This window comes from Strix aluco, chromosome 30 (genome assembly GCF_031877795.1).
Source record: "Strix aluco isolate bStrAlu1 chromosome 30, bStrAlu1.hap1, whole genome shotgun sequence".
Taxonomy (NCBI): Eukaryota; Metazoa; Chordata; class Aves; order Strigiformes; family Strigidae; genus Strix; species Strix aluco.
Genome location: NC_133960.1, coordinates 416,639 through 434,253, shown reverse-complemented (window position 1 = coordinate 434,253; position 17,615 = coordinate 416,639). Strand labels below are relative to the sequence as shown.

The following is a 17,615-nucleotide window of genomic DNA, read 5'->3' as shown; positions in this document are numbered from 1 at the left end:
CGCCCGCCGCCGCCGCCGCCTCCCGCCGGGAGCGGGGTCCCCGCAGCCCCCCGGGGCGGCGGCCGCGGAGGGGGCTCGGGGCGGGGGGGGGGGGGGCGGGGGGGCTCCAGGCCGCCGCGCACCGTTTGCGCTTCAGACAAACTTCGTCAGGGCAGCGGCGGCGCCGGCCCCCGGTGACGTCACCGCGCCGCGCGCCAATCCCCGCGCCGGTCCGCGGCCCAGGAGGAAATGACGTCACCGTATCCCTCCGCCGGCCAGGTCCCCTTTTTGTGTGTGTGTGTGTGTATGTGTGTGTGTGTGTGTGTGTATGTGTGTGGCTGCGGGCGCTTCGCGCGTGTATCAGCCCGCCGGGCGCTTTTCCCCCCCCCCCCCCACCCCCCCTCTCCTTTTCTTCTGAGGTGGGTGGGGGGGAGACACACGCAAAGCACGGAGCCGCCCCCCGCGAGAACGTACAGAGGGAGAGCAGAAACAGAGATAATTCCTCCTCCTCCTCCTCTTCCTCCTCCTCCTCCTCCGCATCCCGCTCGGGGGTCCCGGGGGCTGATGCCACCTGCCCTCCCCCGCCGCTCGCCTCGCCCGGAGAGCGGCGGACCCCTTTAAGAGCGAGCGGCCGCGGCTGAGGCGGCGGGAGAGCGCGGCGGCGCCGGCGAGGAAGGTGAGGTGGGGCGAGCCCGTTATGTCGGGGCTGGGGGGCGGCGGGGTGTGGGGAGCGGGGGGGGGGCCCCGCCGTGCGCGGGCGGCGGTTGGTGACCGTTGGAACCGGTTCGAACCGCCCGGGTCTGGGGGAGAAGAAGGGGGGGGGGGGCGGCCGGGCCGGAGCGCGCCGTACACAAAGCGGCGGCGGGAGGAGGGAGGGAGGGCTCGGGGCTGCCGAGGCGGGGGACGGGGAGGAGCCGCGGCGGCGGCTCCCGCTGGGCGGTGGAACAGCCACCGGGCCACCGCTCGCCCGCCGGGCTCTGAGGGGAGGCGGAGGGATCCGCGCACACCCCCCTCCGCCGGGGGGGGGGGGGGGGGGACGGGACACACACACGGGCGGTGAAGCGGCACCGGCAGCTCCCTCCGCTCCCCCCCCCCCCCCCGCCGCCGCCGCTGGGGACGCCGCACACCCCCCCACCCCCCTCGGCGCCAGCGGGGCCTCCCCTCGCCGCTGGCGGGGTCGCCATCCCCGGGGGGGGAGGCGGGGGGGGCGGCCGCATCCCCGCCGTCTTGCCTCCCCCTCCTCCTTTTCCCATGGCTGGTGCTGGGTGGGCGGCCATGTTGGGCACGGGGATTATTTTTCTCTCTTCTTTCTTAGCCGCCACAATACACCCAGGGTGGGTTTTGCTTTACTTCTGCGGAGAAACGGCCTTTTCGCCCCTTTTTAAGGGAAGTTAATGGTGAGGAGAGTCTCTGCCTACCTCTTGGGAGGGGGAGACCCCCCCTTGGCCTGCGTGTGCTCCACCTTCACGCAGAGGTTCCCCGCTGCCGCCTCGCCGGGGCCGGGGGGGGCCGCGCTCTCAGCCCCCTCCTCTCCTCGGCGGCCTCCGCGGGCGCGGGGCTCAGCTCGCCCCGCCGCTCGGTGTCATCCCCCGGCGCTGGAGGGTCCGTGCGCCGGGCTCCCTGCCCGCGGCCCCTCTGGAAGGGGCTTCCCACCTCACCGAGTGCGTGTGGAGGGGAAACTGCTCTTGTCATCCGTTCCCCTGAGCTCGCAGACCCTCTCCCTGCGCCTCCTCGCCTGCCCCGTCCCCTCACCCTGACGAAGTCTCGCTCGCTGCCCTTGGCCGGCGCCTTCTCCCCGGTGAGCGCCGTGCCCCGACATCCGCGCTCGCCCGCCCCGCTGCCGGCTCGGGGACTCAGTTTACCCGGCTCTTCTGGAGAGGGACTGGGATCACTGAAAGACTTTGTGCAAATACCCCCCGAGGCTGATCCTTGTGGCTACAGATATTAAACCCGAGATGTTTGGCGTCATGGAGCTGTTTGCCCGGCCCTCGCTGTGCTCCTGCTCTTCCGAGTGTCTGGGGAGCCCAGGCTGCTGCGTTGGGGCGTCCTCGCTCTCCGCTCCTCAGCTGGGATGCGACATAAAGCGTGTGTGGAGATGGAGAGGCATGAATCCTGCTGCCCAACACCCTTGCGGAAAACACGCAACACATGACAACACACACAGCTTTATTTTTATTAACTTGGCAGCAGTTGCAGCTGTCACCAAGACATACCAAATGGGGCAGGAGTGAGTGATCGGAAGTGGGGGTAGAGGATAGGGGGGATCTGGTGCTTCTTTAGGAAATACTTTGCAAGGATAAACAAATTATGCCTCTTCCCTACTCTGGTTCTCCGTGTGTACTGTCTTAGAGCTTCAGGTCGCTGCAGTTGTTAATTTTTACCCTTGAATGTGAAGCCAGGCTTACTGCGTGCACGTCTTTGTTTCACCTGTATCATTATTAGCGTGCACGGGGCCGTCCTGCGGGGCTACCGGCCCCGGGAGCTCACTCGCCGCTTTCAGCTCGGCCTGGGCGCGGGGCCCTGCAGGTGTTACGTGTGGTTGTGGGTATATACGGTGACGCTGTCGGTGTGCCCCGTCCCCACGGCTGCTCAGGTGCTGTCAGAGACCCTCTGACTCTTCGTGCGAGCAGGCCTGTGTCTGCGCTGACGGGAGGGGAGGGCTCCGCTCCGGGCTGTCTCCTCACAAAAGAGCCCCTTGAGGAACCAGCTACTGACACGCTCCGGGCCTCTCGGAGCTTCGGGGTAGTCCCATGCTCACAAAATACGCCAAAAATCAGAAAGCGGTTTGTTTTCATCGCTTTGCAGTTCAAACTTTAAGGTAGATAACAATCGTTATAATTGAGTGTGTAATAATACATTTTAATTAGTAGGCTTCACACACTTCAAAGCCTTTAATAAAACATATAGAACTTTAAATGATAGCATCCATAGGAAGCGTAATATGCCTTTTGAAATAAGTTCAGTTCCCAGCAAAGTCAAGTCAACCACATCAGTCAACAAAACGTAAATTTACCTTGGCCTGGAGGATGTAACTGCTGAACTCTGGCGCTCGGCTTGCGCGGTGCCTCTCGCCTCCCCTCGCCTTTCGGAGGTGTTGCTCAGGATGAACAGCCCTGTAAACAGTAATGAAAGCATCATCCAATATGTATTTTCATCACTTAGATTATATCAGTTTTAGGCTGTGCCAGTTCGTCATTAAAAGCCACTGAAGGGCATTATCTTTCTTCCAGGGCAGGGATTGCAGCATGTCTTGACAGCAGAAACCTTTATCGTAGGATTCATTTGCATTTAATGGAACCTCGCTGGGTTTCTAGGTTCTAGCAAAGTTAAGATACGTTCCTTGCCGTTAAGCACACATTATCGAAAGTAAGTGAGAAAATAAGTAACAAGGCAGCAATTCTGTTGAGGCCGCATGTTCACCAGGGGAAGACATAATGGAGAGAAGTGGCGGCCATTCAGAAGGAGAACTTGGAGCAGAGAAGTTGATTTATGAATTAATTTCTGTCCTAAGACGTGCGTTGAGTCATCTCGTCAAGCTTATTTGTAGGTCTCTTGAAGCCAGACCCTCATTTTTGTGCTTTAGATTTTCCTTCCTGGACTGTCAGGAGGTGGTTTTGTAGCAGGTGGTGAAGAAAATTTAGGGGTCAGTTAATTCTTAATATGTATTTTTGGAAAGGATCGGGGTGCTGGTAGCGTTATAACCGTACTGCAGTTAAATCTGCAATAGTAGCAAATACGGGCTGGCATAAAAACTGGCAAACCTTAGGCAAGAAGGATTGAAGAAAGTTTACACGGCTGGTGCTAAAAACGTCATCTGGGGCGTAGTTGGTGCTCAGCCTACCTCTGCCTCGGGCGCGGGGTGGAGCGGCCGCGTCCCCTCATTTCGGTGCGGTCGGTAGGGCACGGTTTGCCCTGGGGGTGTTTCGTGGTTGCCCGTGAGCCTGATGGCCGGCCCGCAGGGTCTCTCTGGGAGCTGGGGCAGGGATTCCCCGAGCAGAGGCTTCGCAGGGACTCGCTCTTTGTGCCGGCTCTGTCCCAAACCGCCAGGGGTGGCGGCCCCGAAGGAGGTGGAAGCTCTGCACCAGAACTTGCGGGAGTCACCTTTGCGCTAAAATTTGTTGGTCGGAGCCTTTTGGAAGACGCAAGGCCCATCTTTAACGTTCGCAAACGATTTCCTCAGCTTTCGTTCAGTCCTTCATCGCTGGTAGTCAACTGTGACCGTGGGTTCCCCAGGGGAGTCGGCTGGGACTTTAAAAAAAGCTCTAAAATACCAGCGGGCTGATGCCGCGCGCTGATCCTTGGATTGATCCTCAGCGCGTATTCGCTGGGGTTTTTACGTTGTGCGTTCACGTGGCGATGTGTACTCTCTTTTGAACGTGTGAATAAAGCTTTAAATGAGGATTCGTGAAGGCTGGCTGTTACCCCTTAGCGTTAGGATATCTGTTATTTTTAATGACTTCACTTGCCACCTGTTTTGGAATGGTCGGAGCGCAAATGTGTTTGCGTCTGGAGTTCCCTCCTGTGCAGAGAGGGGCAGGACCGAGCAGCTCGAGTCTAGGCCAGGAGTGAGAGGTGGGAGTGGAGGTTCCTGGGTCCTTCGCTGCTCTCTGACAACCTCCCACGTCTGACCCCAGCGCGGCTGTTTTCCCGTCAGTAAAGCGTGTGATCCTTGTAGCGCTGTAGGTAACGTGGTGTCGGAGGGAGGACGCTGTGAAGTTGTGTGTAACGGTCTGTGTCCCTCGGGGATAATGGGCTCTCTCCCTCCTCTTTGTTCCGTCTTCAGACAAAATTCAGCTTTTTGCTTTGCCGAGTCACCTGTGCCCCGCAGTACGGATTTATCCCTGACCCGCCAGTGTGCCCTTAAGGCTGATTGTGTTGCAGATGATTTCACCCAGTAGGCAGAAATTGGGCCACCAGCGGTGCCCTGACAAGTGCTGATTTATTTATACTTTTTTTTTAATTAAAAGCCTTAGAAAGGGAAGCTTATATAGCAAGAGTAGTGCATCCCGTCATGTGAATTCTGAAGAACACTGTGAACGAGTCATTAATTTGAAGTCCTTTTTAAAAAGAAGTGTGTGTGTATATACAGCATATGTATGTCATAACTTGTTTGCTTTGTGTCAAATAATATCAAGCTGTGAATGAAACTGTAAATATATAACCACACATCTTTTAGAGATCACTTCAATGAGACACAGCTGCCTTTTCCCGCAGCTGTCATGTAAAACCTGCTATCCACAGGTGCTTTAGATAACAGAAAACACTCGGGACCCGCTTCTCTCCGCTTGCATCACTAACTCGGAGAAATTACTGAGTTACAACTTGCTTTGTGGTAGCTGAGTCCTTTGTTTGCTGCCTCATTTAGGTGGAGAAACCGGGCTAAGTGTTTATTCTTCTGGCTGAGATGTTCTTGGAGATTGGAGGTGCCGGCGATCTTTTAAAGCGGAGCGCAACGTTCTGTCCTTTCTGCCTGTCCAGTCTCTTGAGACAATAATGTCAGTCTGGAGGGATCGTATCTGATACCTATGTGAAAGCGGTTCGTTGATAAATAAATGCAATTGGATCTTCTAATTTCAACTGAAATTGGGAATTTAAGGGATTTTTTTTTTTTTGCAGTGAGGCAGGGGAGGAAAGAAAAGGATTTATCCTTTTCTCACGACAGGGTAATCTGTGGTTATATGCAAATACAACATCTCTATTGCTGGATTTCCCCCGGTAATGGTGATCCCATTGATCAGAGAGTGTAATCAGGTGGTGCCTTTTAATACAAGAGTTTAATGGCTGTTGGCTTTTTTCCCCTGTATGGCAACAATGAGCGTGAACCACGTCAGCTGACGAGAAATAAAGGGTCTATATCTGGCGGCTGTGCCAGTTCCTGGTGTAAGGCTGATCCACGCTGGCTCTTCCCCTGAAGGTCTGCTCCCGTTTCCCAGCTAAAGGGGAGAGAAAACACCTTTCAGCCCGAAAGGCTTTATTTCTCACAGTGTGTCTAGAACACTTTGTAATTTTTTTTTTTTTTGTAAATTTTTTTGGCATCCATGTTTTCAGCCCAGCATCTGCCAACTGTGTGCTGAAAAGCTAAATGCAGAGTATTTATCATTGGGATTAATCATTTTATTGAGCAAAGGCTTCTTACATACAAAAATATTCAAGATCAAAGCTTTGAAAAACAAAGCTGTTACATTATAGAAGAGAGGAGACATTTTCTTAGTTCAGTTGATACGAACAGATGAAATACTGCACGCATAATGTGAGTTAGTGTCAAAAGAAGCTTGTAACTACAGTCTCTTTAGCATTTTGTCTTTGCATCTTTTGAATAATTATGAGGTGTTGAATAATATATTTTCTACAACGCGCGCAAAGACTTCCCCTGTAGTTCCAACCTTCCTGGGCAGACGTATGTGCGTGCTTTAATTAATAGAGCAGGTTATTTATCCCGACTATTTATAGACTGCCCATCGCTGGAGCACTGGGGCGCTGCTCCTCGTCTGGCGGGGAGTAACACGATTCCAGACAAATAGTTACTGTTGGGAGCGTCACCCGCTCCGCCAGCCAAGGGGAGCTTTGTCCTAGAAGCTTCACAGAGGATTTTTTCTAGATGTTTCTCTGAAGGATGAATATTGAAAATCATACCCACGTCGTTATTGATCACTTGTAGCGGCTATCCATTCGAGATCTTGGTGTGCATCTTGTATGACTTCGCTTGGTTTTGCTAAGATCTTGTAATTATTAAAAAGTTTACGTTAACAGGCAGCGAATACAATATTTAAGGCTCTTTGATTCTTGCTTTCCCCTGCTAGGCTGATCTCTAGCAGAAACCTGTCCTTCAGAGCTTCATTTCTCGCAATCTATTTTCTTCCCGTTTGTCATTCCAAAAGGATTTTTGTCACGTTGGGTGGGGTTTTTTTGTCTTTTTTTTTTTTTTTTAACAGAGCGGGAGGAAGTCTGACTTTATGTTCAGCGATGTGAGCAAGGGCTGGGCATCTTGAGTTTTATTTCTGACTAAACCACTCACTGCTAGTAGAATCTCTGGCAAGTCATTTCATTTCACTGAACTCTGTTTCCCACATTTGAGATAAGGTTAATAAAATTTTTTACACACTGCAGGTTTTATGTAAATGAAGAAGCTAGTAACGTCTTTGAAGCATGCAGGTAATGGGTGCTGTGGAGAATGTGAGCTTTTTCATGCTTAATGTAATACACTTGGCTAATTGTATATTAGGATTATTACAATACTCTGTGATTTCTTTTTTTAAAATATACTAATGTAATTTTATTTGACAAGTAAGGGACTTGATTTATTTTTTTAATCAGTTGGCTGTTCTTTCTCAATGACTGCAAGAAATCTTGCGAAAACTAGTTTTAGGCATAGATTTCTGTGAGAAGTTCAAGGGACACATTTAAACAACTGCTGCTTTACACAGTATTTACGAGCAGGAGTTTGGATGTGTTACGTTGGGGTAATTTGGTTTATGTGCTATATTTATTAGTAACGTGTATTCAGCAAGATGGAAAGAGTTAACTGTTATAGGAGCATTTAATTGCTTCCTATAAGGCAAAAGCCTCAGTGTTGACAACTAAAATGTAGTTGCTGTCTCACAGTAGTGCAGAAGTACCTGGTAATACATGTTTAGTTCATGAATTACACAATACTGTAGAAAAATGGAGCCTCAGATGTCCCCAGCAAGACGTTCCGTCGGCCTCGCCTCCCTTGGAGCTACGTACCTTCTCTTACGGACCCGGCTGTTCCCAGGGGCACCCAGACCCGGGAGTTCCGCGAGTTCCTGGGCAGCCTGCGGCGGTGCTTCATCTTTATTCCTAGAAGCTCTCTTGGTGTCGAAGTTGGAACGTTCCATTCTTCAGTTTGAGCCCTTCATTTCTTGTTTCCATCACAGACGTGGAGAACAGACTGCTTCTTTCCACTTCCCAGTAGCCTTTTACCTACCTGAAGGTCACTGTGCTTCAGCAACCCCCTCTGTGGATTGAACAGCTCGGGGTCATTCCGTCACTTCTTGAAGATGCCGCTCTCCAGCTCTCTTCTGGACCCTCGAGTCAGTCTAAGCCTCGCTCAGCCTCGCGCTCCCAGCGGTGTTGGGGCCTCGCCGGCTTCTGTGAGGAGCCACCGGCTGTCCCTTTGCTTGTCGATAACCCGCTCGTGCGCCCGCTGGCCGCCTTGGCAAGCCTGGGCTCTTACTGGGCTTTTCTCGGCTCAAACGCTGGCTGGGAAGGTGTGATCGGAGCGGGGAGAGAACGGCTCTGGGGGTATGTCGGCATCTCGGGGCAGAATAGCACAGCGGGGCGCTTGGGGACAGCTGGGAGAGGCAAGGTCAGCTAGAGTTCCTCAAAGAGTGCTTTTTAGGTTAAAAGTTGACTGAGAAGGGCTTGAAACAGTGAGAAAAGAAATTCTTTTTTGCTCTCCCTGTGTTCAGAGACACAGGATTCTTTATACTTCCCTTGTGAAGTCACAGTACTAGATAACACTTCTCTACCAACAGGTTTTCCTGGTGGCTGAAGAAGCCCACGAGCAGTTTGAGCAACCTGTTTAGGTCCCCCTAAAAGAGGTAGTCTTGGCAGGAGTAAGTTACTTGTGCATGGGGTTGGACTTTGGGGGCTTTTTATCTTCTTCTAAAGGCCTTCAGAAAGGGCAAATCCCCTTTCATAGAGATCAAAAGTGAAATTACGCAGAAATGTTCTCATTGTGTGATTTCAGATTCTGCACTGTGAGTGCACAGAACTGCGAGGCACGGGGATCGCTGATCAGAGACGGGTTTCATGTTGGCAGTAGGTGAGGAGAGGCATAAACCAGGTCAGGTGCAGGTGCTGCTGCTCCGTGTCCTCGTAGAAGCGGTGGCAGGACCAGTGGTTCAGAGTTGTGTGGTTGTGTGCAGAGTCAGACAAATGACTTTTACTCTTTTATCGTTACGAATGTTGAGGAAGTGGGGAACAAAAGATCAGCTCCTGGACGTGAGTGGAGCGATGGGCCTCCTTTAAATCTCATTCTTCGTGTTATTCTTAAAATGAGTATTACTGTGCTTCAAAAGCATAATTGGGAAGTGAAAATTACTCATATTAGTATAACCAAGCATAAAACTAAAATGAGTGTTTCTTAGTAAAACACCCTCATGCAACGACAGCATTGCAGTATGAGCTCTGCGAATCCTTTTCAGACAAGCACAGCAAGCTGAGAGTCTGGGAGGCTGTCTTTGTATCTAGGGGAAAACAGCTTCAAAAAAAGTGCTGGCAATTTGAATTTGACAAACATTAACAAGTTTTTAGGATTCTTCTTTTTTTTTGAGGCTTACCTGCTTAAGACAGTTGCTTTAGATCAGCGTTTGTTGAAATGTTGTTTTGGCTTCGTGCTGTGTTGCAGGAAATTCCTGACATTCATGCTTTTGCATTTTAGAGCTAGTGTGGCACAACACAAATAAAAATTAAAGATTGCATTTGCACAAGGTGCTTGCAGCCCCGCCTGGAAAGCCCGGCTTCAGGCTGATCTACAAACGAGTTTATAGCAGGTTCAGCGTTTGGCCAGAATTAGGGCTGTGTCAGGAGAAGAAGAGTAACATAGTTTAACGGTACAAGACTTAAAATCTAATTGCTCTGGGTTACTTAATCCAGCCTCTGTTTTAAAGCTACGTCTCCTCTAGTCTTCCCACAGCGAGCTAATAAACCTTACTCTGTGTTTCAGCCTCCGGGTCAGCCCTGATTTCTGTGGCTATTAAAAACACAGATTGTCTGCACATGGCTCGGATTATTTCCTTGCTCGTCCCCTATTATAAGCTGTTTATTTTGGCCAGTTTGTCTCAGAACATTTCTCATCAGATTTTTAGGGCTGTCAAATGGTAGTAGAGGTGACAAAACGCAATAATAACAGTCTTTTTTGCCACCAAAGTGTAATCAAGAAAGCAAACTCCCTTCTAGGCCTCTCGATTCCCGTTCACCTGCAGCACAGAGCTGCCACTTGTGCTCGCCAGCCTTTCTAGGGTTGGTAGCAGAGGGGAAGAGTTGATCCTCTTTCACTAAAACCCAGGTGGGAAGTTGGAAAATTCAGTTTTTGTGGTGTCTTATTTCCCATAATAATCCCTATTTCCTTTAAAAACGCAACTGAGCTTCTAGAACGAGTCACACTGGTTTAAGACTCCTAAATATATTCTTCAGGAGAATTAAAGTTTTGCATAAGCATCGTCCATAAGTGAAGTTTGGAAACACCCAGATCCTGAAGCGATGCAAATCTCGGTGGGGGAGAAAGCCCCTCCCAGCAGCTCGTGCGTTGTCAGCGTGATTGGAAACGTGTGGCAGTGGCGAAAATCAGCTGTTGGAGACCTTTGGTGGTAGCTCTACCCCCCCCTGAGAAGGGGTGTCCTCTAGGGCACTTGAGACTTGCCGGTTGTGAACCGGCTTGGTCTTAATTCTGTCCTGATGGTCTGAATGTTTAATTGAACTCTAAACACATACAGATTCATACATCATCGAGGTTGCAGTCCCGGGAGAAAATACTTGACTTTCACTGTAGGCAGATCCATAAAAACTTGTGTTCTGTGTGCAGTGGTGCTCAGAAAAGCAAACAAAGTGGGGAGATATGTAAATAGTGGAGCAGCAAGTAACGCTCAACTATAATGTTACACCGTCCTTCTGCTCGCAGCGGTACAGCCCCTGCTTATGCAACTGCCTTTGTTTCTGCTTCCCTGGCTCACAAAGATGTAGCCAAAATAGACGTTTTAGAGATTGGTGGCAAGAGCGAGAGAGACTTATTCATGAGGAGAGGAGACAAAACAGGCTGGAATTGTCTGTTGTGTCTTTTCTGTAAATAAACCCGGTAACGGTTCTGCCCGTGGGGAAGAGGTAAGTTGGGTGCTTTACCCCGGAGATCACGAGAACGTTCGTTGGAGTCGAAGGGCAGTAGCTCTGGATCTAATTGCAGAAAAGCCCTTTACTCTTTTTTCTCTTTGAACTAGTTCATCATTGTCTGTCATATTCCCAGCTCCGAGGAGGAGCGGCGGGAGCCGGGGCCGTGGGCGCGTGCAGGGGTTTGGGTCGGCTGAGGTCACCCCAAGACTGTTCGCACATTCGTGCACGCGTTTTTTACTCATTTAAGCCTGGATATTCAATCTCTGTCATGTGTGTTGGCAGTGATCCTAGAATATTCAAAACCACGAACAGAACAAAACCCATGATTCTTCTTTCTTTCAGTCACAGTTATTCATTTATTTAAAGGTACTGAAGTTTGGGGCGGTGACTTCTGATTTCAGAGCTGTTAGGTTGACTTCCTCATGCAGGAGAGGCAAAGCCACTGCAGTTTTAAGTCAAAACCAAGGGTTTTCAGCACCAACGTCACAGATCGATCTGAAAAGGAAACACAACCTATTAAAGTAGGCTGTGGAGTCCACTCCATTACTGGAGAAATAATCCAAGAACCTGAAAATATGCAATTCAGGTTTTTTCTTTAGAATACTGGGAAATAGAAACGTTGTTCGTATTTCTGGCGTTAGAATTTTTCTTGCAGTGAATGACTTTCACTGCCTGACAAAACACAGTTTTCCAATAAAGGTTTCTCTTCTTTTCCCTTTGCAGGATGGCGGACACGGACCTTTTTATGGAATGTGAGGAGGAGGAGCTGGAACCATGGCAGAAAATCAGTGATGTGATTGAAGATTCTGTTGTTGAGGATTATAATTCAGTTGATAAAACTGCTACGGGTAATTAACTATTTTAGTCTAGAATTATTCCCGTTACCGGTGTTAAAATTTAAAGGGAAATGGCAGCGACTGGGTACATCCTATCCCGTAAGTAATCTCACTTGATAGCTAAAAAACCTGGTAATGAGTAACGTAACAAATAGCAGTTTCTGAGGCTGTGAACAGCTTCTGAGCGCTGGTGGAGCTGACGCGCGGGCGGTGCTGCGCGAGGCCAGGCCTCCTGGGAAGGAGGAGTTTGGGGGCAGGAAACGGCTTTTTTCTCTGTGCAAGAGAAATAAGATTTTTGCAGGTGTTGGAAAGGGTGACCCCTTTAAAAAATGGGAAGGGAACTTCGGCGAAGTTATTCGTGTTCTGCAGCCAAAGTAGTAGTTGTTTAAAAGTAGAGAATCGATAATTTACGTGGAAGATGATGCTTTTTCTTTTACAAAGTGCTTTAGTGAGCCTCGGCATTCCGTGGTGACCAACTTCGGATCCTTCTAGCAGTTTTGAAGTGAGTGAGAAAGTCAGGCATTCGATTCGTGAATTGTATTTCCTGTGACAACTTCCGTAGCCCAGCCAGTGGGATTAGCGCTAGTTTATTATTATTTATTTAACCCATGATTTGATAGAATCGGTTTCAGTTGGGGGGGGGGTGGTGCCTGTTTTCTGCAAATGGAGATTCGTAACTTTGATGTTCAGAGTTTGCATTTAATGTGCAGGTCAGAGTCTGAAGTTATCCACTGTTTGTCTCAGATTGAGAAATTTGGATTCATAAAAAGCAATAATTGCCAGATGGGATCTGTTTTTCAGATGCTGTATAACGGTTCGGTTTGCAGTGGAACCCTAAGTGACCATAGAGGATGGTGCTTGCTGCCTGTTGGTTTCTGTTGGTACCAACACAGTGAGTTGGGCCGTTGTACACAGACCTGCCTTACACGAATCAAACCTCGATGATGAGCACTTCCCAGTTCGGGACTAAATGAAACGTGGCTGTAAAAGAACAACTTATTCACTGGTTCTTGCCACATACTTGAGTCTGGTGCGTGGAACAAAGAATTGTTGCCCCAGTTATGTGTGTGGGTGAAGTAGACTGGCATGTTTAGTCAGTCAGGCTTCTGTTTAGGCCTTTCAGCTGCTTTCTCGTGGTCAAGATCAAGCACAGCGTCAGCTTAATATCTGGAACAGAGATGGGTCTGTGCCTGGTCCTAGGCCAGGGCTAAGGGTGATGCGGCGCGTCTGGCGTTTCTGGCCGCTGCGATCCTAAACGGGGGCCCTGGCGCGAGGTGCGGCGGGAGCGCTGCCGCTGTCAGCGCTGCTGCGTCCTCGGCAGGAGCCGGTCCACACAGCTCGTGCTTAACACGGCGTCTCGGGGGGGTTCAGCCCTGGAGGGGAGCAGAAAGAGGCTGCGCTGCGCAGGGAAGGGTGCGCTTTGACTGCTGGTGCCCGCTGCCTTCCAGGGGAGGTGTGGAAGGAGCACGCAGAGATGTCAAGGGAGGGTGTTTGGAAGGACAAAGTGATTCAGTCATAGACGGGTTGGAATGGACAGAAAACTAACGCTGGTCTTGAGTAAGTTGGATTTCTCTTGCCTGTGCCGTTTGATAGAAAATACGGAGCTGAAGGAGCGGGAAGCTTGACGCTGGAGATCTTCCCTAGTGTGACGCTGTGGCGGTGCAGCCACGCAGCGTGGCCGTGTGCTGGCTCTACAGACAAAGAGCACTCCCTCTCTTTCTGCAAAACGCAATCCTGCCGTTCCTTCCCAGCGGTTCCAGGAGTCTGCAGCCCGTTTCTGCCCCTCTGCCAGCTGCTCCCTGTGCCCCCACAGGTGCTGATTCCTCCGCAGCCGCGTTGGGCAGTAGCAGTGGGGCTCGGAGTAGTGACAGTGCTAAGATGACACTAGTGACAATATTTGTGAGCAGCGTGGTGAGCAGAACTGCCCTCGGCATTTGGAGCGGGGTGGGGTGCAGAGGGGACCCGTGGGGCTCGCTCGCTGTCCCGCTGCCACGAGCACGCGCGATCCCGCGGGCTGAGCAGGGAGGTGCCAGGACAGCGTTCGGGGAGGGTCGTGCTAAACCTCGCAGGGACTGCGCGGGGCAGCAGCTGGTTTTCCTCCACTCGAGAGCGAATCCGGTTTCCTTACACACTGGTGGAAGTTACCACTGGTAGTATTACCCTCAAGGTAAGGTGTAAAAGGAAGGGCCTGGCTACTCAGGGCCCCCCTGGTGCACCACAATGCGTTTGGCAAGAGTAGATGCGTTGAACTGGTGTGTTGGCCAAATGCCAAGGTGAATAATTCTGGGAATTTTTTTGCTATTAAGGGGTTGTTGTGCTTTGTTTCAGAGCTAGCTTGAACAATCTCTCTGCATAACTTACTGTACTGAAATATAAAGTGGGTTTAGGATTCTTTGGGATTAAGGAGCTGTAAAAATATGTAAAACTCATCTAGAAGTCATTGCGTTGTTTTTAGTAAAACGTAATCAGACACACGCATAATGAGGAAGGTTCTATACGTTGCCTGAAACAGATATCTTGGTTGGGAGTGTCTTAAGAGAATCTTGAACTCCTAATGTATTAGATATCACTACAGAATACACTTGTGATTAATATTTCATAGCTTTACTAATAAAAGCAATTTGAGACAGATGTTCTAAATCAATTACAAGAAATTAATAAAGGCTTGGTGATATCACTATGCTATAATTAGATTAACGGTAAAAAAAAAAGGAGCGCGGCTGCTAAGAAAAGATCTGCTAACAGCAATATATTTATCAGTAAAATATTTGTATACTCTTCTGACAAGTTCGAATGTGCCCCCGGAGGATCTGCTGTCCAAACGGTTCCCAGATCCCATGAAAACGGGTGGATTTGTGCAGGAATCTAGTTTGGAGAGGCCTCTGTCACATCCTGGATTTGAGAGGATTGTGCAGGATCACACAACAGTCTGAGAAACTTTCTTCTTTGTTCTGTTATTTATTTGTTTGTCTCAAAAATAAGAGCCATGGTGTGCTCTGGAGACTAATCCAGAGCTCCCGCATACGACAAAAATATAGTGAAGAGGGTTGGAAAAGAAGACGAATGGTGCTGGGTTTGTGTTCCCCTCTCAGCCCCTCGCTGCGTTCTCTGGGCTGCGGGAGCGTTGGAGGATTCCTGCGCGCTGCTGCTGGCGGCCGGGGGTGTTTTGGTAGGGGGTGTGGTACAGAGGGACACGGAACGCGCTGCCTCGTGGCGTCGGAGAGGCCTTGCCCTGAAGGGCAGGTGTTACCTTTCTAGACATTATTCACTCTGGTCCGTACTGGAGGAATGAAATCCCAGGTGTAGCTGCCTGTGATCATCGTCTCTTACACGCTTATTCTTTCATCTCGGTTTGCAAACAGAACTAGTGGTGGTCATTGGGGCAGTAACACCTTCAGATCTTACTGCATAGGTTAAAAATTGAGCTCGGGGAGGGACGTTACTCAGCGTGACTCCAGCTATCGCTTTCCATAGTCCTTTTTGCTTTCTGCAGCTCTGTAGCGGTGCCGCCTCCTTGGAAACGAGCACTGGGGTGGTGGGTGCAGTTTGCTGGCCCAGCCCTGCCCCGCCCCGCCCTGCCCCGCCCGGCCCCGCCCTGCCCAGCCCCGCCCGGCCCTGCCCAGCCCCGCCCGGCCCAGCCCTGCCCAGCCCAGCCCCGCCCTGCCCTGCCCAGCCCTGCCCGGCCCTGCCCAACGGGCCCTCGGCGTCTCGCTCCTCGCTGGGTTTACCCCCCTCTCGTGCTGCGGTGTCGTGTGCTGGGATCTTTCTGCCCCACGGCGTGAATCCGCCTGTGAAGGAGGGTTTGTAGAATTTCTGAAGTAACGTTTGATCAGAGAACTGCTGACAAAATCCGCAGGTCTCAGAGGTGCGTTGGTCTGCTTTGGAAGAGAGGACGGGGGGAAATGACCTTTACAGCCACAGGACACAGTTACTTTTCCAATTTATGCCTTGGCAGCTTGGTCAGCCCTCTTGGCATTGTCGAAACAAAGTGTTGAACATCAAAGTATCCGCCGTGAGCTGGGCTGTGTTTCAGGGTGAGCTTGGTGGTGTGGGTTGTATTTGTGGTTTTTTGATCTGCTGGAGTAGAAACCAACTGTGTGAGGGTGTGAGGAGGCTGCTGTGGGTGGTGCTGCCTGCTCCCGGTCACCCTCCCCTGGCCTTCCTCCTTCGGGGAGCGGGAGGCTTTCAGTGCCTTGGGCTGGATGCTCTCAGGGGGAGAACACAGAAGAGCGCCTCAGTTTTTGTGGTGGAGTAAACTCCTCTGGGTTGCACTGATGCAGCAGGGGGTGGCTGGGCCCGTTAACGTCGGGACCGATGGAAACCAAAATCACAGCGTGGCCTTTGCCTTTCCCGAGCGCTGTTCGTCGCGTCCCTCCCAGCTCCTATGACACGACTTTGACTTGCCGGGGAATCCTTTCTGGGCTGGTGCCAGCGAGGGTTTTGAGTGGCAAAGTGCCACGGGGACATCTGTCACCTCTTCAGTCTCTGCTGGCCCAGTAACTGAGGGTCACATCCCAGTTTAAGTTGTGACTGTGTGGAACGCTCACAAAACGAACCGTGTCTGGAGTCATCCCAGCTTGCAGCAATCTGTTTTTTACGCTCATGGCTGTCGTCTTGCATTTTGTTTTACATTAATTAAAAAGACTTATAAGCTAGGGCTGAAAAAGACCCATTAAATCCATCCCTTCTCCCAGTGTAAGGTTTTGTTGGGTTTTGTTTTGGTTTTTTCCCTCTAGGATGGAATTCGCTTACGAGCAAGCCTGGAGACCTAAACTTTATCCTTTTCTTAAATAACAGCGTCCACGGTGGTACCTATCTAACTTTGAGGAGCGTACGTTGACAAACACAGGCTGGAATTGCTTGTGAGTGTTGTTGCACCCAACCTGCTTCTCCTTTGGGTGCCAGAAGGGCCAACTGGCCTGGACAGGGAGGACCCCGTGTCCAAGAATCAAGAAACAAGATTTCCAAACTAAAGCTGGAAATACCTTTTGACTTACCTTTGTGCATCTTTCTGCTGGATCCAAATTTTTCCCTTCAGATCAGTTTTAAAATGTCTCAAATTACTGGGACATGAAAGGAAAAATTACTGAAAGCTAAATATATTTGAAGTGACGCTCAGCCTAATTTTTTCTTTGCTTAATTTCCGTTGATTGCTTTTAGCTATACCTGTATCCCACTCAAAGCAGTTCTTCCCTGTATCCCACACCCGTGCACAGCTAGCTGGTGTGACACACACATGTGTCCGTTTCCAGAGTCCTCGAGCCAAAAAAGCACTGTTGTTGTTGACAAGAACATGAGGTGGGTGCCACACGGCCCGTCAGCCTGACAGCTTGACTCCCTTTTTAATAATTCCACCGTCAGATGAAAATGGAACTTACCTTCCCGCCGTTCTTCTCACTGCAGGATTTCACAAAGTGCTTTTTGTCCTGAAAATCTAGAAACTATGGAAGAAAAATACTGTGCTTTTGGGTAATATGCAGCAATTGCGTAACAGTATGTGGTTAAGTCAGGTTAGGATGGGAAGTGAGAAGATTTAGTCTAGATTAGATTGCTGCCCGCATCAGCGTGACGGGCCGCTCTGCCCGGGAGGGCGCGACGTGCCTGGAGCAGCGCTCGGCCCTGCTTTGGGAACGGATCCAGAGAGCGCAGGGGCTCGGGACGGGGGGAGGCTCCTCGGACACCCCCAGGGCTCTGCCCCAGGCCCTGGTAATGCCGCAGTTCTGGGGAGCGCCCGGTGACCTGACTGCACTTGATGCCCGAGGCACCTGCCGCTAAAGCCGTAACGCTGTGCTCTGCGTGGCCGGTGCCTCTGCCCAGGGCCGCTCGTCGGAGAACAGAGTCAGCGAGGAACTGAGTCATGCCGGGCTTATCAGTCTGCCCTGTAAGTCTGAGAGGACCTTTGGTGATGCCCCGGTGTTGAATTCAAAGTCTGCGTGTGTGGTAACCTCTGAG

At 50.8% G+C, this 17,615-nt stretch overlaps 1 protein-coding gene across 10 annotated transcripts in view; it reads left to right on the top strand.

Moving 5' to 3' along the window:
• The first annotated feature begins 220 nt into the window (after nt 1-220).
• Nucleotides 221-17,615, top strand: part of POGZ (pogo transposable element derived with ZNF domain) — a 36,019-nt gene continuing 18,624 nt past the window's right edge. For 3 of the 10 annotated variants that reach the window (XM_074809206.1, XM_074809205.1, XM_074809204.1), the window contains exons 1-2: nt 226-655; nt 11,551-11,675. In XM_074809206.1, the coding sequence (XP_074665307.1) occupies nt 11,552-11,675 (124 nt within the window). In that variant the 5' untranslated portion in view covers nt 226-655; nt 11,551. Of the gene's footprint in view, nt 656-11,550; nt 11,676-17,615 lie in introns of all 10 variants that reach the window. The other 7 variants (XM_074809200.1, XM_074809199.1, XM_074809203.1 and 4 more) reach the window with 5 other exon arrangements.